This window comes from Bos taurus, chromosome X, assembly GCF_002263795.3.
Source record: "Bos taurus isolate L1 Dominette 01449 registration number 42190680 breed Hereford chromosome X, ARS-UCD2.0, whole genome shotgun sequence".
Taxonomy (NCBI): Eukaryota; Metazoa; Chordata; class Mammalia; order Artiodactyla; family Bovidae; genus Bos; species Bos taurus.
In genome coordinates this window covers 51,238,540-51,263,633 of record NC_037357.1, presented here as the reverse complement: position 1 = coordinate 51,263,633, position 25,094 = coordinate 51,238,540, and the positions used below count along the sequence as shown (strand labels likewise).

At 40.8% G+C, this 25,094-nt stretch overlaps 1 protein-coding gene across 1 annotated transcript; it reads right to left on the bottom strand.

Moving 5' to 3' along the window:
• Positions 1–10,178: 10,178 nt before the first annotated feature.
• XKRX (XK related X-linked) lies at positions 10,179–22,026 on the bottom strand. The gene is made up of 3 exons (NM_001205914.1): positions 21,692–22,026; positions 17,065–17,333; positions 10,179–10,924 (listed from the first exon to the last, which is right to left on the bottom strand). Exons 1-3 carry the CDS (start codon positions 22,024–22,026, stop codon positions 10,179–10,181), a joined length of 1,350 nt encoding a protein of 449 aa, NP_001192843.1.
• Positions 22,027–25,094: the final 3,068 nt, after the last annotated feature.

The window sequence follows — 25,094 nt, the reverse complement described above, 5'->3', positions numbered from 1 at the left end:
AGTTTCTTCAACAAATTAGTGACTTAAAAAAGGGAGTATGGACTATTACAGGATAAAAGAGACTTGAGACCCATTACCCAAGTGCAATGCACAAATTTTGTTTGGATCCGGATTTGAACAAACCAACACTACAATGACATCTTGAAAGCATTTGAGAAAATTTGAATACAGACTGAAATTAAGGAATTATTGTTAATTTCATTGGATGTGATGATGGCATAGTGCTTATGTGTATCTCTTAATGCCTTTAACAATTATAAATTGCACACCAAAGTAATTATTGTAAAATTTCCTTTAAAATCCTCCAGTCAGATGAAGATAAACAATGACTGGAAGCTGATGAAATAAGAATGGCAAAATGATAACTGTTGAAGCTGGGCGGTGGTACATGAGAGTATATTATATTCCTTCTTTTATGTATGTTTGAACACTTTTATAATAAAAAGGATTTTTTAAAGAAATATAGATTAGGGGTATGAGCCCTACATCCCATTCTGATTTACCCTTAGTTGTGTAATTCTGGTCAAGTCACTTCATTACAGTACCTGAACTCTTTCCTTAATGACTTAGAAATATAACTGAGGGGGGAGGAGGGTTCAGGATGGCGAACACATGTATACCTGTGGTGGACTCATGTTGATATATGGCAAAACCAATACAATATTGTAAAGTTAAAAAATAAAATTAAAAAAAAATTAAAAAGGAAAAAAAGAAATATAACTGATAAAATGATGATGATAAATTTTATTGTGTCTAATGTGTGCCTAGAATTATATCAAGTGGTAAAAAGGAACAAAGAACTGTATATATCCTATTCTCCAGGCATCAGGGCTGGGGTGTGAGAGCTAGAGGAGAGGAAATATGGCTTTTCATTTTGATATTTGGCAAAACTAATACAATATTGTAAAGTTTAAAAATAAAATAAAATTTAAAAAAATAGAAAACTAAAAAAAAGAAAGAAAAAAATAAATGTAAACTATTATATAGAATAGTTAGAATATATAGAAGTTTCTTATATAATAGTTTCTTCTTATTATATAGAAGAAAACTATCATTTGTAATTCCATCATGCAGAAATAAACACAGTAAGATCTTGGTATATATTTATACACCTTCCAGACATTTTACTATCTACATACACTTGTCTTTTTTTAAAAACAAAATTTGAACTATTCTGTATGCGTCTTCTTTTTTTTTTTTTTGTATGCGTCTTCTTGTGTCCTATTTTTGTTTGTTTTGTTTTCTGTCTCTGAGTGTACCATTATACCCTTGGAGTAATCAGTGGACACTATAGTATATGGAAACAAAAATATGTAACCATGATCTAGTTTCTTTTTTCCCTTACACCTCTTTGATTAATTACAATAAGCCCTTTAATGAATATGTACCACATATGGTCATCTCCAGCTTAAATTCTTGAAGCTGGTCTCTCGATATGTAGTTTTACTGTCTTGCAATTCATCCTTCACACAACTCCAAAGTGATCTTCCTGAAATGGCCCTAACTACATCACTCCTCTGCTCAGAAACTCTCAATGCAAGAGGTTGTGTGATTCCATATGTATGACATTCTCAAAAAGACAAACGTATAGGGAAAGAGCACAGGTCAGTGGTTGCCAGGGTTTAGGGGTGTGGGGAGGGTGTGACTATAAGGGAGTAGTATAAGGAAATTCTTTTCTTTATTGATTTTTGGTTGCACTGGGTCTTGTTGCTGTGTGCAGGCCTTCTCTAGTTGCGGCGAGCAGGAGCTGTTCTTCATTGTGGTGCACAGACAGTGCAGTGGCTTCTCTTGTTGGGGAGCACAGGCTCTAGGGTGCATAGGTTCAGTAGTTGTGGCACATGGGCTTAGTTGCTCTGCAGCGTGTGGAACCTTCCTGGACCATGGATCAAACCCATGTCCCCTGCATTGGCAGGTGGATTCCTATCCACTGTGCCACCAGGGAAGCCCAGGAAATTCTTTTGGGTATTGAAATTGTTCTTTGTCCTAATTGCAGTGAGCCAAGCCATGGGGAAAGAGCAAATTGAAGGGTCAAGTGAGGCAGGCAGAGATGGGTAAACCAGAGAAGCAGAGTCAAATGGGTCCAGAGAGCAAGAAGGGACTAATATCCAAAGCCAAGAATATGAGCACATGGAGGACAGAAAATTATATAGAGCAGGCTAAGCCATAGGCTAGTTTGGGTAAATATTAGAGATAAGCTTTCTTCATTCCCTTCTGTAAATGCATCTGCCCCCTTTAAAGAGCCAAAGCTGAGTATAAAGTATCACGTGACTTCAGTCCTACCCAGTCTAGACCATCAGACCGAACATCTATGGGGACCCAGTGTATTAGAATGGGAGAGGTGTGAGCTTTGGAACAAAAAAGACCGGGATTCAAATTCTGCCTCTTTCCCTCAGCACAATAGTTGTGTGACCTTAGGCAAATCCCTCTCAACTTTAGTTTCTTCATCTGAAAAAATGGAGATAGATAGCATCTACCTCAGAGGACTGTTGTGATGAAATAAAATTATGTAAATGATCCAACACGAAGCTTGGTGTCTAACAAGCACTAAACAGATAGGAGCCCACTTCCTTCATAGGCATCTATCATACTTGGCCTTATATTTCTAGTGAGTTGTATGCATTACATCTCTCCCTCTCCAACCAGATACTAAACTTGTTGGGGACAGACACTGCGTGAATCATTTTTAGCATATATTTACTTTTTAAAGTAATATATTTTTCAGACTACAAACACCACATAAAATTATACAAAAGTCAAATATTGCAAACAACACAAAAGAAATCCCCAATCATCTTCCCCGCTTCCCCATCCAGAGAACTGCCGTAAAGAGTGTGGAACATTTTCCTCCAGCTCCTCCCACCACCATATTGTTGTTTTAGTTTTTTTGTTTGTTTGTTTTTTGTTTTTGTTTTTTTACAAAAAATGGGATCATTGTTGAAGTATGAGTCTCAAAGTGTTCAGGAAAAGTTTTATACAAAGAGTGTGAGCATGTGCAAAGTTTAATTTTAACTCATGAAGGAGGAAACCAGCAGGATGGTAAAGTTAACTCAAAAGAGGATGTGAGAACTGGTATTTATATACAGTCAGTTAAAAAAACAAAGGATTGCTAAAATAACATTGCTAAGTTAGAATCAAAGTTGATTAATGCCCAAGAGGGCAATAAGAACCAAAATCGTGATGTCTTCTTTAGGTGGACAGAAAATATCATTGCATCAGTTTTACAGAATTGTAAAATGACTAAATCCTCATTAGTTGTGCTAAATTATACTTCTCTAGACCTAAAGAGTCAGATGACACCTAAATAGGTGTGTTGGAAAATGCTTTCAATGTGACATTAAAGCATCAAGTAATCATCTCTTCCCTTTGTATTAATTTCCTATGCTGCTTTAATAAATTACCATAAACTAGTTTTTTTAAAAAAAATATTTTCCTACAGTTATGACAGTCAGAAATCCAAAACCAGCTTCATGGGCCAAAATCAAAGTGTCAGCAGGGCCTGGCTCCTTCTGGAGGCCTTATGGGACAATCTATTTCCTTGTTTTCATCCTAGAGCTTCATTTCTCAGTTTGTAGCCCCTTCCTCCATCTTTTTTTAAATTGTTGTCAACATATTTTCTTTTTTAATTAATTACTATGTTCTTGGCTGCACCACCATGGGGTCTTAGTTCCCCAACCAGGGATTGAATCCGTGGCCCTCGCATTGGCCAGGTGGCACTAGTAGTAAAGAACACACCTGCCAATGCAGAAGACAGAAGAGACTCGGGTTTGATCCCTGGGTCAGGAAGATTTCCTAGCGGAAGAAATAGCAACTCACTCCAGTATTCCTGCCTGGAGAATACCATAGACAGAGGAGCCTGGCGGGCTACAGTCCATGGGGTCATAAAGAGTCAGACATGACTTAGCACCCTTGCAGTGGAAGCATAGGGTCTTAACCACTGGACCACTAAGGAAGTCCCCTCTTTCTCCATCTTAAACCCAACATTATAAAATCTTCAAATATCTCTGCCTCCATCTTCACATCGTGTTCTCTAGCATACCCAGATAATCCAGGATAAGTTCCTATTTCAAGGCCAACTGATTAGCAATTCTCCCTTAATTCTCCCTAGCCATATAAGATGGCATATTCACAAGTTGTGAGGATTAGGACAAGGAGATCTTTATGGCAGAGCAGGAGGGGGTGGGCATCATTCTTCCTATCACACCCTTGTTTCCAAGCTTGAGTAATTCTTCATAACTTTATCCTATACATTTTGTTCTCCAACTTGCTTTTTTTCACCTGTCTTTTCACTCAGCACCTGCTGTATACACCTACACGATTCTTCTTAATGACTTGATAGTATTTCAATTATGGAGTTGCAAGAATTTAATCTTTTCCTGATAGATGGAAATTTAAGTTAATAATTTTTCATGGAGACAAACAGTGCCTCAATGAATATCCTTATACATCTTTCTCTGCACAATTGTGGCTATATTTCCATGGGGAAAAATTTCTAGAGGTTAAAATTCTGAGACAAAAAGTATGCCATGTAATTTTGACAAATACTGACAAGTGACCTTCTGAAAATTCGTGCCAATAGTTTACTCTCATACCAGTAATATGAAGGTGCCTATTTATCTCCAACATCACTTATACTCAATATTTCGGATTCACTTGTCTTTCAGCATCTATGTAGCTCTTTGAGATATCTACATAGACTCTGCAGGCACAAAATACGAGTTTAAAAGTTGATGAACAGAACTGAAAATTAGTTATTGTATTTACTTAACATACTCATGGCTGAATTTATCTTTGTTACATTCTCCTTGCTAGGCTTCTTTTTTTAATTGAGGTATAGTTGATTTACAATGTTGTGTTAGGTTCACATTTATAGCGTGATTCAGTTACACACATGGACACACATATATAGATATATTCTTTTTCAAATTCTTTTCCAATATAGGTTATTATAAGATATTGAGTATAGTTTCCTGTGCTATACAGTAGGACCTTGTTGTTCATCTATTTTATATATAGTAGTATCTGTATGTTAATCCCATCCTCGTAACTGATTCCTCCCATTAGAACAATGCAAACCCACGTGTACAACTCAGAGGGCTTGTCCTAACAATGACACATTGGTAAGAGAGCTAATATGTGTGTGTCTTGAATATTATAAAGTGCTATTCAGATGTTATTTCCATATATGAAAATGTGTTTTTGCAGGTAGCTTTCATATCTTACACAGACTGGCCTCGCTATTTCCTAGATTCACATGGCATGTGTTTTGTTGCCAAGGCCCACAACATACTTTCACTGTGCACTGCAGAGTTTCTAAGGCCTGAAGTGTATGACTGATGGTGCCAGTCTTTCAGGAGGAAAGGCATAAAATTGTGGGCCTATGCGTCCTCTGAAGACAGTAATTGTGTGGCTGAATCAAACTGACCCCATTTTCTCAGCTCCTAGGGTCAGAGTCCTACTCCCTCCCTTCTCTGCATGACTTAACTTTAGCCTACTCACTAGGAATGCACCCAAGCCAGTTGAGTTCCCTATTAACTTTTAGCTTTGCCTTCATCTGATATGAAAACTGGAAGAATACTTTCTGCTGATCTGGATGATTAATGATAATGAGACTCCTTGGATGGGGGAGGAAAGAACCCTGGTTCCCATAGGTGCAAATGTGTGTCTCCCTTGGTAGCCAGATTCTGTTTTTAGCTTTGATCCCTTTTCAACTCCCCCATACCCCTTTCGGGGGCATAGAGTGCAGCTGTGAATATCCCTGGGTCATTGTCCACCAGATCCTGCCTATGCCCACAATAAACTTCATAATTGCACTTTATGGAGTTGCCTGCTTCATTTTTCGGTCTTAAAGTTCCTTCTCAGTTGAAAGGATATAACTCAATATCCCTGCCTCCCAACAGTAATAAAGCCCAAAAGCAAAAACTTCAGAGAAGGAGGATCTCCACTCTTGGGAAATACTTTGGAGGGTCCAGAGTCAACTGATTTTGTGCTAAAAGATTTGTCAAAGACAGAGCCTCATGGATTTATATGGACTGTTTGGGGGAGTACCCAACCCTATAGCCATCCAGCTCACCCTGTCCCAGGAATTAGTAATCAGTTCTGTAAAGCTAAAGACTATGGCCTTGTAAGGTGCAGGCATGAGGAGGGCTAGCTGAAAGAGCACTCAAGGTTGACCTAGACTCTCAGAGCTATGACAGCTCCTGGAGGGGTGTTATTCTGTAGTGTCCCCATCCTCTAGCATGTTCTGTGGATCAGCTTCTCAACAGCAGTAAGGGCAGTATCAGCCACAGAAAAGTATAAGAGAATGGGCTTCAGCACTCCCCTGCTCTGATTGGTTATTTCTGGAGGAAGTGGTCATACAATCCTGACTGGAATTGCTCCCTCCAGTTTTACTTCCACAACCAGGATCTGGAAGGTGTGTGTCTAAGAACATAAGGAGTCAAAATCCTGAAACTAGAAAGGAAATGATTCTCTTCACCATCCTTCCCCTCCCCGTCCAACCCCACTTCCCAACCGTCTCAGTCTCCAGCCTACAGGTGCATGTGAACACATCCTCAGTTTTCCTCATAGGCTTTTCAGGACTTGACCCTTCTCTAGAGTGAATTGAGTGGTACCCCTTGATAAGTATTTGTGAAAAAGCATGCTTGATATAAACCCAGCCACAGCCCACAAACTATTCTTGAAACCACTAACACATTAAAATAATTTCACAAAGGACCTAAGAGGACTTAGCCAAGTTTACATCATGATCAAGAGTATAAGGTCTGGGGCCTGAGTGCCCAAGACTGAATCCTGGTTCTGACCCTATCTGTGACCTCAGGGAGGTCACTTCACTTTTCTATGCCTTAGAATCTTCATCTGTAAAATGCAGAATCACAGTACTTACCCTCAAAAGAGTTGTTTTGAGGATTGAATGAAATAATGCATATAAAGCACCATGCCAGACATATAATAAGTGCTCATAAATATTAGCTAGCATTTAATTCTCCTACAGTGCCTCATGGTTCTATGCCCATAGTCTTTAAAATTGACAACTATTATTTATTAATAATTCATTTTCTTAATATGTTCATTTGTCCATACTTAGCCTACTGAATTTTCAATGACATAAGAATAGTTTTTGCTACAATGCTCTAGCATTCCCCCCAGCACTTTGTAATTCTGTACTCCTTTTCCAAGGTCCATTTGCTGGCCCCATCTCTGCCTCCTCTCCCACTCAGACTTGCCCCTACAAAAGTACCCTGTGTTGAACCTCCCTCCCACCTCCCACCCCTTCCTACCCCTCTATGTTGTTACAGAGCCCAATATTATAAAGCAATTATCCTTCAATTAAAAATAAAATTTAAAAGTACCCTGTGTTGCTTTAAGGTTTCAGAAGGTAAAAAGAGAGTAATCAAAGAAGTATTTGCAGATGGAAAGGAGCACACTCCTCTGCTCTATTCTTATATTCCACAATGCATCTCCTGTGCATCTATAAGATTGCTATGGGACAGAAAGGCCACCACCTATAGGAGGTTCTGAAGGTTCATTTGTGTAATGTATCACTGGTGTCTCTTCTCTGTGGAAAACATAGCAGCTGGTTTTTCAAGTGGAACTTGCTCCACAATCTTCACCCTAAACTCTGCATTCCTGGCATATTAAGTCGCTGAGGATGGAAAGGATACATGCAGGAAAATATGTCTAGTCTGGCGTGAGCCACATTTTTCTGCCCTCTGTATCTCCACTTCAGCTCCAATTGGCTTGCCTGGGTCAACTGTGTGTTTCTATGTTCTCATAGCACCTGATCCTTAAGTAGCTGACTCACATGGCTTTTCTGGACTAAATTATAGCTCCACACTCCTCTTGCTCTTAAATAATGGAAGGCACATTAACCACTAGGGAGAAATTATTGCTTGAATTCCAAAGAGGCAGTGTGTTCTTCTGGAGATTTGGTAGGTTATTTCTTTCAAAATTACCTTGAATAACAATCAGAGGACAGTGGTGTGTGCTTTTTATGACAACCACCTACATCTCCATCATGAAAGATAAGGATGAGGAATGGAGAGTTATGTTGAAAGAGGAAATCTCCACTTCTCAAAAGCAAGTCACTTTACTCTTCCCCAAAATAAGTATCCAATCCTTTCAGCCCCAAACAGTGGTTGAAGATGGCAAAACCACACAAGACATGTAAGGAAATAGGACAATTTTGGCTCACACCCTGCTGCTTAGCAGAGGGAGTTCTTCCAACATTAGATAAGAGGAAGAGAAATGGCAAAAGATAAATTCTTACCAAGATCCCAAGAGTAAGACTGGATGAGAATGAGGACTCTTAGATTAGATTGTTCACAATTCCTCACGGCATTGTGGTGGGCACAACTGATTCATGCTATTAGGAGTTAACCTTACTTTCTTGGTCTGTGAGGGGCAACCATTAGTTAGGTAAATGCTAGGATACTCAGTCCCAATTGTCAGTGGCCATAGAAGCTTCATATCCTTGGTGACTTTAGAGGCATCCAGCTGACTTTCTCTTCAAAATACCCAACTCATATGAATGAAAGTTACTCAGTCATGTCCAACTCTTTGTGACCCCATGGATTATACAGTCCATGGAATTCTCCAGGCCAGAATACTGGAGTGAGTAGCTGTTCCCTTCTCCAGGGGATCTTACTAACCCAGGGAATGAACCTAGGTCTCTTGCATAGCAGGAGGATTCTTTACCAGCTAAGCCACCAGTGAAACCCAAGAAAACTGGAGAGGGTAGCCTATCCCTTCTCCAGTGGATCTTCCCAATCCAACTCATATGAGATATAAACACTAAGATACATAAGGAAGGGAGATCTGCATTCCTCCACTGGGGGTGTAGGAATGAGCAGATGGTTGATAAGCATATGCTCCTTATTAGAAAATAAAATCTTGTGGGCAGAAAGCAGTACTGATGCTTTAACGTGATCTGGTTTTCCTCCTCTGCCTTCACTCCACCTAGGGGTGTTAGCCACTCTCCCAACCCCAAACAACATAAAGGTGATGTCCTAGGTATTATTACCTCTCTTGTTCTCTGAAAAAAATGAATCAACAAAATACTGAGGAAAGTAGGAGACACAAAGCAATTTTCATTTCTTCCACACATTAGAAACATTTTCAATTACAGTTCAGCTTCTCTGAGATCTACATCAGTGTTGGTCAAAGAGCACAACAAAGCCAGGTTGGAGGGAATCCTTAATAAAGAGGCAAGAAGTAAGAGCTTTGACTCAACCACTCCACTCAGCACACTGGAGGCTCATGCAGGTCCCTGAGATAGAGAGTCATGCTGCTTTATGCCTTGAATGAATCCTACTCTGAACTCCCTCCTCACAGTGTGTCTTTGAAGGGCTTCTGGAAAAAAAAAAGATCCCTGATGAATGATCACTAGTAAAGTCCTAATGGAAAGCTAACTCATTTGGGGGACAGCTCTTTCAATAGTGGGGGTTTACCTCTTAATCACTGTTTCTCATTGGAATTGAAAGACTCCAGCCCCGTTCACAGTTACAGGTTCCACATTAGTCAAACTGTTTCCTGGGCAGTACCCATAGCTGGTAAACAGTCACATCCTCTGTTCAGTCAGGATATATTCTGGTGGGATTCTGAGTCATTCAGTTCAGTCCACAGAAAGCTCAGTAATGCTCAAGGGAATGAGCAGAGCTTAAAGGTCACAGAGAGCCTTAGGTGCATGGATGTAAGTTATCTCACAGGGCAGCCAGACAGCTGACCAGGGTGGATGGAATATGAATGACATCTCTGACTCTCCCAGATATGTAGTAGTTACCTTGGTGTTCAAACATAGCAGTCAGTCTGAGGAGGAGCTAAGATGGCGGAGGAATAGGACGGGGAGACCACTTTCTCTCCCACAAATTCATCAAAAGAACATTTAAACGCCGGGTAAATTCCACAAAACAACTTCTGAATGCCGGCAGAGGACATCAGGTACCCAGAAAAGCAGCCCATTGTCTTCGAAAGGAGGTAGGACAAAATATAAAAGACAAACATAGCAGTCAATCTTAAGGAAATGAAATCTATTTGGGGGCTGCTCTTTCTTCTGATAGGCTTACCAGAAAACTCAAAAAAATATCCTGGTGGATATTCACCCAAGAGCCTCATCATCTCCTTCAATTCTACAGTTGGTCTTGGCATCCCCCAACCCATCCCCAAATATCTGAAAGATAGAATCAGACAATGCTTTGCCTTGCTTCAGCATCAGCAGATGGCTCTGAGTTCTCAACCGTACCCCGAGGGTGTCGATGGGAGCATACACAGTGGAGGTAGTCCACCACATTGTGGGTGAAGAGTGAGCGCAACGGATGCAGGTACTGGAAGAACAGGAGCATGAAGCCAATGGAAATCAGATAAGCAATAATGAGCTGCAAGGCAATCAAGGAATGACAGTAATTCAGTAACACTTTCACTCCAAAGAACTTAAAAACCAAGACCATGATCACATTCTCTATCAATCTCACACTATAGTGCAGGCCCATGTGTCCCCAGTTCTGACCTTTCTCAACAAGGTCCCTATCTGCTAACTTCAACTGCAAAGCTGACCAGCAAGAGAAGTTGATGCCAGCGTAGAGGACAGTAATGGAAATCAACACCACCAGGGTGCCCACTCGGCTGAAATTTTTCTCAATATTATTGGGCATCTGGGCACCACTCCTCCAGAACTTCACCCAAGGCTCAAAGAGGATGATCAGGAAGTTCAGCAGTAAGAAGGGCACAGCTTTCAACTTCAAGGTGGCTGAAAAGAGCACAAGAATCACGAGGCGGGAGGTGATCTCCAATGTCCGCCAAATGGTGATGCACAGGACTTCTAGTGGCCCAAGGCGAATCTTGTATTCATCATACTTGATCTGGATAGCCAACATGTTGCAGAGGGTAGCCCCATAGGTGACAGATATCAGGGAAAAGACTATGAGCACCACTGTAAGAAAGAAGAAAAGAAACAGAAAAAATAGGCAGTCAATGTTGATGAACTTTGTACTCTGACCCAGAGATCCAGAGAGACGATAGGCAAGATTTGAGGGCTTAAGAGAAAACCTATGAATGAACACAGCTGTGTAAACCAGGAACATTCACAGAAAAAAATGGAAACAAACTAATTATTTTTGTGTGATAGGGACTGTAGCAGTTTTTGTTTTTCTACATTTCTCTAGTTTCTAAATTTCCCATGAAATTAGAAATGAACATGTACTGTAATACTTTAATAATCATATAAACATACAAAATAAATGTTTTTAAAAAGTGAGTCTCAGAACAAGCATTGAAGGCTTCCCTGGTGACTCAGATCGTAAAGAATCTGCCTGCCATGCAGGAGACACAGGAGATGTGGGTTCGATCCCTGGGCTGGGAAGATCCCCTGGAGAAGGAAATGGCAACCCACTCCAGTATTCTTGCCTGGAGAATTCCATGGACAGAGGATCCTGGAGGGCTACAGCCCATGAGGTCATAGAAGAGTTGAACACAACTAACACTTTCAGAACTAGCACTGAGAGGTCACTAACACAAAAAGAGTACATATAAAGGGATAAGCAGCATCTACCTGATGAAACCTGAGAAAACAATGCTGGAGGCAGAGAGAACTCTATCTGAAAAAAATCCTGTCTTAGAAGACTCAGAGAGAATGCCTTTGGTTATAGAATTCCCTGCTTTGAGGAATATCTTCTTCAGGGAAGTAATCTTGTTTGTGTGCATTTCTAGAATATAAAATATATCCCGGAAATTCCAAGAGGGCAGAAAGGGCCATGTCTATTTTGTTCACTGCTGTGTCACCAGAACCTAGCACACTGCCTGGAGTATAGTAGGTGCTCAACAAATGTTTGTGGAATTAACGAAGAATTCTGAACTTAGAGAGGCAGAGTAAAATATCTACAATTAGAAGTCCTTGGTTCGGCAGTGCAGAAGCTTGTGCAAATCACTGAATATCTACGTGCCTCAGTCTCCTAGGTCACTGAGATATTCTAGAGTTGCTTGTATTAATCACCAGCAATGCCAGTTTATCACATCAGTGGTATGGTAAACTTTAGGAATCCCCAAATTTCTGGCAGAGTGGTTTTAAAAAAAAAATTTCCTAGCCCATAACATCCATATCACTGAAGGATCAGTATGCTCCCTAACTTGCTCTTCTGAGTCTCAACTTCAGTGACCCTTTCTTTTTCTTCCTTCCTTTATATCAGAGGATACTGGTCACTAAGAAAGATCTAGCACTGTCAAGGAGAATGAGAGGCCCAAGTGTACTCATCCAAAAGAAACACTGGAGCTTTCTGTTCTCATAAAAACACTGGATTCAGGTCATTACAGCCATTGAAATGTCAATTTAATCTGCAAGAGAAGTAAAGACCTCCCCATGGAAAGCCAAAAAGAAGCACAGCTTTGTTTCCAAGATCTTTTCCAGCTCTAAGTATAGGGTTGCAGTCTCAAGTACTGGAATGGGAGACTAAAGTGCCTACTCTTAGCTTTATTTTTATTATTTATAATTTTTTCTAGCTGTATTGGGATATAATTGCCATATAACATTGTATTAGTTTAAGGAGTACAAAATGATTATTTGTTAAACTCTTAGCTGTATAAACCACACTCAGTGCCATCCTCAAGAGCTGATGCTCCTTATGGAGTTTGGAACTTCAGGGCAGATGTATAGCTGGCCAAGTGTGGTGATGCTTTCCCTTAACTTAGAACTCGTTTGCTGATAGTAGTGTAATAAAAGGCAGAAAACTTGATGCTTCCAATTAATGTAAAAACACCTTCCATCTGTCTCCCTACAAATAGACACATGCCGTAAGAGGTCATAATGCTGCTAGTGAATTTGCTCATCTATGCTGATCCAGATGGCCTCCCAGAGCAAATGGTAAAAAAGAGGGGTAGCAAGGAGAAGATAGGAGGGTGGGTGAAAATGAGGAAAAGTGAAACCAAAAAGTAGTTTACAAAATCTTAAGAGAGAGGGTATCATCAGAAAGATTTTAATAGGGGAAATCACCAAAGAATTGAAAATAAGGCCTTGCAGAAAGCTTCCCCTACAACCTTTGTATAGTGATATAGTTGGGCTTCCCTGGTGGCTCAGGTGGTAAAGAATCTGTCTGCAATGCAGGACACCCAGGTTTGATCCCTGGGTTGGGAATTTCCCCTGGAGGAGGAAATGTCAACCCTCTCCAGTATTCTTGCCTGGAGAATCACATGCACAGAGGAACCTGGAGGGCTACAGTCCATGGGGTTGCAAAGAGTCAAACACGACTGAGTGACTAATATTGTCACTTCATACTTAGAAATATAGGTTCTAAAGGTGGATGTCCTAGACGCCAATCCTTTTTGCCATCCATTAGTTATGGGACCTTGGGGAATTTGTTTAACTTCTCAGTGCCTCTGTTTTCTCATTTTGTAAGATGTGGATAATAACAAGTATCTTATAGCATTGTTGTGAAGATTTAAATGAAATGATTACATTAGAGAAATCCCTGGAACATAGTAAACTCTATCTGCTAGCCCCTATCATCATCATCACCATTCTCTATTTCCTAAAGTGCAAGAGATGCATTTAATTTACATAGGCACTACCCTGACACTTAGGAAATTAGTTGATTTAAAAACTGATAGAACACCTAGACATAGGCCTCACAAAAATGTGTAAGACCTATAACAAGAAAATGATACAATTTTACTGAAGTATATTTAAAAACATTTAATGAAGTGTACCTCAGTCAAATTGTATATAGTTGGCTCTCTGCATCCACAGATTCAACCAAACATGGATGGAAAATACTTGGGAAAAAATTCCAGTAAGTTCCAAAAAGCAGAACTTGAATTTGCCATTTACTGGCAACTATTTACATAGTATTTACATCATATCCATAACTATTTACATAGCATTTACATTGTATTAGGTATTATAAGTAACCTAGAGATGATGTAAAGTATATGGGAGGAAGTACACAGGTCATATGCAAATATTACACCATTTTATATAAGAGATTTGAGCATTTGCAGATTTTGGTATCCATGAGGGGTCCCTGAAACAAACCCCTGCAGATACCCAGGATTGACTGTAATTTTCTTGCTAGAGTTCTTACATATTTATGGCATAGAGTGTAGTGATGTTTCATGGAGGTATATTTATCTCCAAGCTCATCAAGTTGTACACATTAAATAGGTAGAGGTTTTTGTCATTTATACCTCAATAAAGTCATTTCTAAATATTAAATGAAATCGAAAGTTCAATTATCTTCTAACATGAAATTAACTGATCCTGCAAAACATGTAAACTCCCTCCAAAATAACCTAAATAATGGAGTGCAATCTCAATCACATTCTCAATAAAATGCTTTTTTTTTCATTGTTATTGTCTTGCTTTGTGTTCTGGTGGGGGAATTGACAAACTGAAAATTCATTCTGTTTGGAAGATCAGGCTAAACTGCTCTATCAGATATGAGCTGTGAAAGGCCTTTGTAAGAAAGGCACAAGACCTAAAAGCAATAAAGAATATGAATACATAAAAATTGAATACTTCAAAATGCCAGAAAATACTACAAGTATATTGTCCCTTACATATAGTGTGCTGCACATCTCTTACATGTATGACATATATATGCACATTTAAAATGTGTGTATGTGCACACATACAGAACATTATACAAATGTATACATACACACTTATCCACAGCTGGGAAAGGATTAATAGGCAGAATAAGTGAATAGTTCATCCAAATGAATAAGGAAAACACAAACATCACACTAGAAAAATGAGTACTATATAGAGATAAGAACAGAACGTCCAAACATGAAATGATGTTCAGCTTCACTCATAAAGCAATTAAAATAATTATCTTATAATTATACAAGTGTTTAGCTTAAGATATGAAGAAACAGGCACATTCATACACTTGGGAAAACAAATTCACGCAACCTTTTGGCGGTACTGATGAAAGTCTAAACATACATATCTTTTCTCCCAGCAATTCTACTGCTAAGAAGTTATTCTACAGAGTCTCATTCCAGTACACAGACACTTTAAATAAAGATGTTCAAAGAAGCATGGTCTGTAATCAGAGAAAAACTTTGCATGGAAAAATTATAAATAAACTTTAATCCTACCAACAGAAGATTAGGGAAATAAGAAAGAATGGTTCAATTCATATAAAAGAAATATATAGTATATTTATATTATCATATATGTATCTATAATTATTATATATGTATATATAATTAACTATTGAAGAAACATGGTATACTTTTGAAAAAACATGTTGCTGAAAAGAATGTTTAATACAGCTCTTTTTGGGCAAACATATATGGGTCATGTGCTCAGGCGTGTCTGACTCTTTTTGACCCCATGGACTGTAGCCTGCCAGGCTCCTTCTGTTCATGAGATTTCCCAGGCAAGAATACTGGAGTGGGTTGCCGTTTCCTTCTCCAGGAGATCTTTCTGACCCAGGGATTGAACCCACGTTTCCTTCATTGCAGGTAGATTCTTTACCATCTGAGCCACAAGGGTAGCTACACACACATATATATATTGTATGTATGTTTATATTTACACAGTAAAAAGAAGTCTGGAAGGATATACATTAAATGGTAAACAGATTACCTTTGGGAAATGAGATTACCTCTCCTATTTTACATATATTCAGTACAGTTTTGAATCTTTACCATAATCATGTCTGATTTTTATAATTAAAAAAAAATGACCAAAAATAGTAATACATGATCATGGTGAAAAGGAATTCAAAACATATAAAAGGGTATAAAGTAAAAGCTAAAAGCCAGGTGACTGCTCATTTTCACTCCCTAGAGGTAAATCGTTTCTTGCATATCTTCATAGAAATAGTCTGTGCATATACAATTACCTGCAGGCCATTCGTTCTGTGCATGTATTACTTTTATAATGCATAATATTTTAATTAAGTGATTTAATTACCCTCAAAATTCTCAGGAGGAATCATTTCCAGAGATTTTTCTCCCCAACTACTGTCAATTCTAGGTATGCAAAAAGCTTCAAGACCAGCAGAACTTCATGAACTTCAGAACTTCAGAACTTCATGAAGTTCAGTTCAGAACTTCAGAACTTCATGAATTCTTAGCAGAGAAAAAAGAGGACATATTTCCTCCCTACACTTATTTGAAACATGGGGCTTTGTGAAGCAGGGTCAATACATAATAATAAGGAAATGGTCCAAAGCTATACCCACAGCTGTACCAGCTCAGGCCCAAGTAGATGAAGCTCATCTTAGGCTGTTAAAAGTCATTAACAGTACTTTATCTCAACTTTTGAAACACTGACTCACACTTTATCCTCTGCTAGAGGCTTACTCATCCCAGGATCCCTCTTTTACAAATGAGAGATTAAGACAGTGACCTCTTTGGTAACTTCTTCTAAACAACACAGAGAAGGTCAGAACTGGGGCCAGGCCTGACCCTCACCAATATTCAATCCATACCCTTTTTCTTTCTCCCCACTGGAGACGGAAGGAAGGAGTGATTCAATCAGTGATTCCCAAAAGTGGCTGATCAGAATCAATCAGGGTACTTTCAAAAAATGCAGATTCCTGTATTAACTGACTTAGGTCTGAGTATGGAATGTAAGTTGTAAAAGGAGCTTTCACCCAGTGATTATGTTTTCTCATGATCAGAATACTAGGGAAACTCTTATTAAAAGGCAGCCATCCCTATACCAACCAACCAAACACCCTCAATGCAATGTAAACACTGTGGGTAGGAAACATGTCCTACTGGCTGCTGGTATTACTCACTTCTGGGCCCAGAGACGGTTTATCTATGATGTTTTTAGTCTAAATACCTTACTCAGGTTTAAGAAATCTGGCAGGCCTGAGATATCCGGCTCTGCAAGTTGACTATTGGTGCTGTCCAACAGAAAGTTCTATAATACCAATACAGTAATCACGAGGTATACATAGCTGCTGAGTACTTGAAATGTGGCTCGTATGACTGAGGAAATACATTTTTTAATTTTAAATAGTCACAGGAAGCTGGTGGCCAGTATCTTGGACAGTTCAGGTCTAGATTTCTAAGACCCTTGATTTTAGTGGAACCCGCCCCTCACCTGACCCCACTCACCTCTACCAAGGGGGACCTCTGCAGAGATCAGAGTCACATAGAGCTGATAGGTCAGCTGGGGCACTGAGCCCAGGAAGGCTTGAATCTGTGACATACGTTTGTAGGCATTGCGGTGCATAGCCAGGGTCCGGATGGAGTGGCCCACCTCCCATTCTATCAGCACCTCCTCGCCATTTATTAGCATCTTCTTTCGGGTGAGGCTGACATAGGGCTCCTCCTGCCCCTCTTTCTTCCACAGTGTGAGGTACTTAATCATGGCTTCCAAACATCTGCAGAAGTAAAGCATCATGGGAACTTAACTAAAGCTGTCCTAGGAAAGAAATTGGTGGTGAGAGGGGATAAATAACTCAGGAAGGTTGTGCTACTTTTTGCCATTCTTTCACTCCTGTTCTTCTCAATTTTCATGAGTCAAACAGCTGGTCATGCCTTCTATAAATCACTTGAATCTAAATCTTTTGTGTTCATTTGGTCATCGACCAACCTAAGAATACCAATTCAGAAGTATTTGAGGACTTAGAAATTGCTTTGTCTCCTTAATAATAAGCCTATAACAGAAAAATGACTTGAATACAAAAACATTAATAATGTGTTGAGAGAAAATGATGAAGGTTCCAAAAGGCTCTGGTTTTCATAACACCTTAAGTTCCTGAGGAAAAATGTTGCTTATTAAAACCTTTCAGCTTCATAATCAGGTCTTTTAAGCTCTGCTTTTTCAAGACAAAGCCCACAGGTATAACTGTCTCAGCCAAAAAGTCTTGGAGGAGATCTGGGAAAAAACCTCTCAAATACACAGGGGTGCTTATAAATCAACTATACTCCAATAAAAAATTTAAATAATTTAAAATATACACAGGAAAGCCATTTAGCAACAAAGGTAATTAAAAAGACTTGGCAACTCAGAACCCAATGTACTATATACCTAGGGAACTTCAAAAGACCTCTTTAAAGCTTGTTCTTGACCTTTTAGGGAACAACAGCCTTTTAAACTTCATTCTTTCTCTATAAAAGAGGAAAATCTTCTTTGATTTGGAATTCCCGCCCCCCCCCCCAGCCACCACACACAGAGAAATGAATGGAAACTGTGGACTATTTTTTATGATAAGTTGGAACAGTTGTGTCGAAATTTAAGCTGTCTTTCCTGACAGGCTGCTGCTGCTGCTGCTGCTAAGTCGCTTCAGTTGTGTCCGACTCTGTGCGACCCCATAGACGGCAGCCCACCAGCCTCCCCCGTCCCTGGGATTCTCCAGGCAAGAACACTGGAGTGGGTTGCCATTGCCTTCTCCGTTCCTGATAGGCTAAGGGCTATATTTATCTCACCCACTGCCCTTATCACATAGTGGGCATTTGATAAATATTTGCTGAGTAAATAAAAGAATAAGAAGGAAGCAAAGAATACAGAGTGAGAAGTGATGGAAGGAGATGATAATGGCAATGAAATTTAACAGATAAAGAGACCAAAGACAAGTTCAGAGATTTATATGCTCTCTAGACCTAATAGGAAAGAGCACTGGCTGGCTGCCATTCTCCACAGGATCTCTCTTTTCTTAAAAATGTTTATTTTATATTGGACTATAGTTGATTTAAAATGTTATGTTAGTTTCAGGTGTACAGCAAAGTGATTCAGTTCTACATATACATGTATCCTTTTTCAAATTCTTTTCTTATTTAGATTATTATGAAATATTGAACAGAGTTCCCTGTGCTCTACAGTAAGTCTTTGTTGGTTATCTATTTTTTAAAAAATATTTATTTAGTTATTAGGCTTCACCAGGTCTTATTTGTGGTATGTAGGAGCTACTTCCCCAACTGGGGATCCAAACTAGGCCTCCTGCATTGGGAGCAGAGAGTCTTAGCCACTGGACCACCAGACAAATCCCAGTTACCTATTTAAAAAATAGTAGTGTGTATGTCAATCCCAAACTCCCAATTTATCTCTCCCCTTCACCTTTCACCTTTGGTAACCATAAATTTGTTTTCTAAGCCTATGATTCTGTTTCTGCTTTGTAAATAAGTTCATTTGTATCATTTATCCACAGGATGCCTTTGACATTGGTGCATGTGTGCCAGCTTGAAACATGTAGCTTGAAACATCCACACTGTAAGGAAAACTGAAATCCAGGAGAGAAAAAGATGGAAGGAAAAAACAGAGAAGAAAAAAAAAAAGCAACTTTCTCCTCTGATTCAGGAAAAATGCATATGTGCACTTCCAACAAAAGATTTTAGATTTTAACCCAAGCCCATCAATGTTATTGCTGAATAAAATATTGGGGGGGGTGGCGGTTGCATGAAGAATCCTGTTCCTGCTTCTATTCTTAAGGCTATTTACTGGTTTACGTAAGCATGTTTGCCTTGCTTATAAATGGCACAACATGAGAATACATTTTCACTTCCAGAGGTAGCTTTGCATTTCACATAAGAAAGCCAGGCCCTCCAAACACCTTCATGTGCCTAATAGCACTAATCAAGTTCCTACCTACCTAAAAATGTAATTTTTGAAATTGAAAATAAGCATTATCAAGCATATGATCTATGAGCTTTTAATTATTTTTCCTGGCTGTAGGGTTAGCTGACTGAGATTATAAATGCTTTCCAATCATATCTAGTCAAAGTTAAATGATAAAAATGAAACAGAGTACTCAAAACTATGGATGGTCCAAATTAAAGATGGCTTGGGAGGCCGCAAAGCAAAGAGAGAAGTCAAAATGGGGAGCTGGGGAAGTACTTACTGAAATTTGCATCTTCAGGAGGGAGGGGACACATGTATGCCTATGGCTGATTCATGTTGATGTATGGCAGAGACCATCACAATATTGTAAAGTAATTATCCTCCAATCGATATAATTTTTTTAAAAGAGCACTTGAACTTTTAATTCAATAGATTACATTTAAAAAGGGAGAGAAGAATGGTTTCCTTGCTCCTCTGACGACATCTCTAAATGACATCTTGATTCAAAGTTCAAGATGAGGTCTTCCTTTCACAGCTTAACTTCAAAGATTTAGAACTGGAAAGGACCTTTAGATTACCTAGTCCAGAGTTTGTATAGGCCAGCTGAGTCACATCTGAAGAACAGCTGTGTCTTGTTTGGTTCAGACAGTGTTTTTATTTAATTACCAAAATCACTTGTCAAAATATTAAGTCATTCTATTTCCCACAAAATCCTGTCTTGAGTGCTTCTCCTGAAAAGTTGGGGCCTTGGTGATACTGGGTCTGAATTCCCACAAGGAAACAACGAACTGGAGCTGTGGAGCAGTTGCCTCCTTTAGGCTTATCTTGCGGACTCCAGATTGCCATAGCACTCACTACTCTCCATCATTTCTTTAACAATGAAACTTCATTTTTATTTATCATCACACATGAAGCTACTGTTTTTCTCATACTTGTCTTCCCTTGCTCATTTATGATACTTGCCTGACCCCTGTTAAGTGTTTGAGTTTGAGACCCATGATCTAGCCCAAGCCATTTATTTTACAGATGAAGGAACTGAGGCTCAAGGCATCTTCAGGGATTTCACCAAGGCTGCATAACTAGTCAATGACAGAGGGGGCGAGGGGGGCCCACTAGATTCCAGGTCTCCTGAATTCCAGGCCACTGTTTCTATTGATGTCTCAAATTTTCACTGATGGAGCATAATCAATTCCTCCCCGTTTAAATATGTTGATAAAAATTTTTCTTTAAAGAGTTCCATCCTTAGCCAGTTTCAGACTGTTTATGTCTCTGATGATGAAACATCTCCCTAATCGCAATTACAACATCAACACTATGATCCATATTCCTCAGCTGACTGCAGGTTTCCGCCTCTCTTGCAATCAAGATAAACTTGGTCCATTCTTTCCTACTGACCTCATAAATTTTGCAACATCTCTCTATCTTGAAAATCCCGTAGCATCCAGATGAGACTTCTGATGCAGATGCCTGTCCCCCTTAGGATAAGGCACATTCTTATCCTTTCAAAGCAATCAGAATGGAAAGACTCTATATTATTATATTGTGCTACAGCATCCAGATAGACTTTCTTCCTTTGCCCCTTCTAACCGTGTACCTTTATTGCAGAAAGATACAAAGGGATAAACAGGGGACCAATAAACTGCCAGGAAAAACAAACTACAAAGGGCTGGGGTACCAGATGAGCACAAATGGCTTAAAATATTTCCCAGATGTCAAATAACTCCAGAAAATTTGAAAATAGCAGTCACAGCAGCCCAAGCAGCTCAAGTTAAAGAAACTGAATGTGAGATGGGACGGAGAGGATAAGGAACTTCCACCCAATGTAAAGAGCATCTAAAAGGCGGGGTCAAAATAACATACTCCAAAGCTATGGCCGGTGTTCACAAGGTGATCACATCAATTGGTCTCAAATTCAGATAGCAAACATTGTCAGATGAAGTCTTATTAATGGTACCAAACATGGTTTTGGAACACGGGTACATGCCACATGTTCATTGCGATGGCACTTAAGACTGCAGATAAGACTTTGTGGGTGGCAGGCAGGAAAGTCAAGAGTGGGAGGGAATAGAAGAATCGATTTAATTAGAGGCACAGTAGCAGTCTTTAAAAATATTAAATTCATCCTTCTCTGCACAATGAGTGGGGATAGAGGAGGAGGGAAAAGATGGAAAAGTTGCTCACCTGATAACAGGTCCCATGAGGATTAGATGCATAAACAATGATAGTGGCTTGTCTTTGGCCAGGTCTCTGTGGACAAAAATGAGGGTCAACTGGACCATGATGGATGAAAACATAAAGAAAGAAAAGGTGTACGTCATCCAGTAGGTTTCACTATTCTTCCGGTAGATTCTAACCATATACAAGGCAGATGCTGCCTCCCCACAGTACAAAAAGGTGGAGAAGAGGATGCCAAATGGAAAGGTAAATCGGGGGTTGGCCCCACGGATGACATCTTCCTCAAGAGAGGATATCGGCTCCACGTTTGGCTCTTCGGGAATTTCAAAAACTTGGTCCATTGTTGAGGTTCCAACTGTTGTGGTCTGGTTTTCAGAGAACTACCGCCCCTCCCCCACCCCCCCAAAGAACGTGCAACAGCTGCAGTCGAAGTATTGGTGAGGAAAGCTGTCAAGTCCAATTCCAGAACGGAGATCTACTAGTTAGAGCAGGAGATCCCTCTCTTCTAGTCTCAAATTAGACTTGTTGGAGTTTGAGATGAAGGATCCAGGAGTACCACTTTGAACTTGACTCTTGATTAGGCCGGGATTCCAATCGTCAACACACGTGCTGTGGAATTTGGACAAGGCAAAAGCAAACATCTTAGCGCCTAGTCAGGGGTCCAATTCCAGTCGTGTAAGGAGCCATGGGAACTGCTGTTTCGGTGGCGGTTCCGCCTTTCGCAGCCCTCTAGGCAGCGGGGCAGGCCGATTTCCTGGGGCACCCACACTCAGCAGCTGCTCTCGAGGAGCGCTGACCAGTGTGCTCTCTCAAATCGGCCGAGAACTGAGCCAGTCAGAAGTGGGGGTTGCAGCCTGAACGTCCCTTCGGGATTCAGTTCAGTGACCAGGTACCTAGCTATTGCTAAGCTGCGGCTGTTAGCTCGCCTGCTCGCGGGCGCTCTCTCCAGACCCACGCTTAGTCAAAGGTTCTCACGTCGGCTTCTCGGGATCCCCCAAGCTCCGCACCCAAGGCAGCCCGACCAGAGGCAGGAGCAGAGCCACAGCCCCGTCCCCAAGCGCAGTCACCGGGGAGCGAAGTGGCGTGCGCGTCCGCTACAGGATCCAGAGAAAACTGGAGGGGCTTCTTTTCCACCGAGAAACTTTGCTAGCGAAAAATACAACGTGCGGAGTACCAACCCAGCCGGACAAATGTCACCAAACTCTTGGGCGCCGTCTGCTGCCTGGGTCCTGCCGGCCCGCAGTTCCAGCTGTGAGAGATTGGTGACTTCAGGAACTAAGGCACACAGAGGGCGGGGGTGAGCGGAATGGGAGAGACAGCTGGGACCAAACAAAACCAGTCTGCGACTTCCAGGGCAGGCAGATGAAAGATGCTCGGTGCGTAGAGGCGCAACAAAAGGGGGCTTGGGCCAACCTTTAGAAGGATTTCTTATCACGACCCCCGAACCCTGGAGGGGGCTACAGCTTTCCTCTTGCCCCAGAGCAGCAGACGCCCACTTCTACCCCTCCCTCCCTAACTAGCTCGCTCCCACACTTGCTCAACCCACGCGGTTAAGCAGGTGTGTCTCTCTCGGCCTCAGGGTTGAATCTCCCTAGGTCCTATTGCCCTCCAGATTTTGTTACTGTTGGGTGGAGGACAGACCTGGGAGGCAATCAGGCCGTAGAGTTTCCTTTCCAAGAGAGACTGTATATACCCGAAGGGAGAAAGAAAAAGATAGAGGGGGTGTCGAGACTCAAGGTCAACCCACCGACCCATATTATATGCCTTGATTTCTCCACTTGAAAAATGAGGCCAAGGTAGGAACTTTAGAACGAACTTTCAGGTCTTTGGTTGGAAGGTTCTGAAGAGGTACCAAATTCTAAGTTGACTGGAGAGGAGCCAAGTGAGCTGTTAGTAAAACCTGAGAGGGGTGTCTTAAAGAGCTCTGAGAATTGCCTAGATTCTTAACAGTAATCCTCCCCCACCTAGCTGAACTTTTGTTTTTGTGCCTTCATTTGCATAATTCTAAACCCCAGGGGAAAAGAAAAAACATCTGCCTCTTGGTAATAATACAAATGTAGCAGAGCCTTGCCAATCTCCTTTTGCTGCAGGAAGTCAGTAAAAAGAATCTAGATGAGGAATGGCCAAGTCACAGCCACCATCAGGATGGCCTGGAGAAAGGCTGAGTCTGGCTGTGGTGGCACTTTCTCAACATTCCTGTGATTGCTGCCTCCCTCCCGGGCTGATCCAGGCACAGATGAGCTTCTACAAGGTTGTTGCCTTTTGAGACACATGTGGCAGTTGGGTTAGCAGACTGATCCTGCCTCCTTTCTGTTTCACAAGGTGGGTCAACAGTATCAGAGAAAACGTCACACATAGGGTTGAGGAGCTGGGACTTTCCAAAAGGCACCAAATTCTTTGCCAACTGTAAGTATGTGGTATGAAGCTTCCTGGGGGCTTCTTTGGAAACCTTTCCCAAGATGAATCACAAGTAGGGTGACAAACTCTTCTGTTTGCTGAGTTGATCACCCTAACATAGGAGACTGAAGCTAGGAAGAACGTAGAATCCCCATGTTTTTCTTTTTATCCTTTCCTCCTTCTCTGTGCCCTTCAAAGTGTTAGTCACTCAGTTGTGTCTGACTCTTTGTGACCCCATGGACTGTAGCCCACCAGGCTCTTCTGTCCATGGAATTCTCCCAGCAAGAATACTGGAGTGGGTATTCCCTTCTCTGTCTATTCCCTTCTCCAGGGGATCTTCCCAACCTAGAGACAGAATCCTGGTCGCCTGCATTGTAGGAGCCATCAGGGAAGCCCCGAGCCCTTGTCACTCCCCAAATATGCAAATCTTCACTGCCTTCTTACTTTTTTCTGTCTGACATTTAAGGCTCTCTATAATCATCACCACACAATTTTCCTCTCCAGCTTCATCACCCACGTTACCCTGCCACACCCTTTGCTCCAGTCCAACAGGTTTTCTCACTTAATCATACTTGCCTTGATGTCTCAGTGCCTTGTTGAGGCCATTTACAACCTCCTTCACTCTTTTCTTCATCAGTCCAAACCCTAACCTTCTTTCAAGGGGCAATTCAAGCACTCCCTCCTCCAGGAAGCCTTTCCTCACTTCCCCATCTCTCATTTTCCCCTCTGTCTTGGTGCTACTGGCATATACTCTCTTGTGCTAGTCCTTGGACTCTTTCTGTGTTTGCCCTGCCTCCTAAACAGAAGTGTAGACTCAGGGAGGGATGCTCAATTAATATTTATTGTGGTTCTTGTTGATGATAGTGATTAACAAGTGGTGATGATGGTGAAGCTTCCTCCCCATGCTTCCTCCAGTAAAACATGCAAGATGCAAGCACACTCATCCCTAAAATTTGGAGCCACTGTAGCTAGAGCATAAAGTCCTGTGGGAACACCTAATGCCTCAATCAGC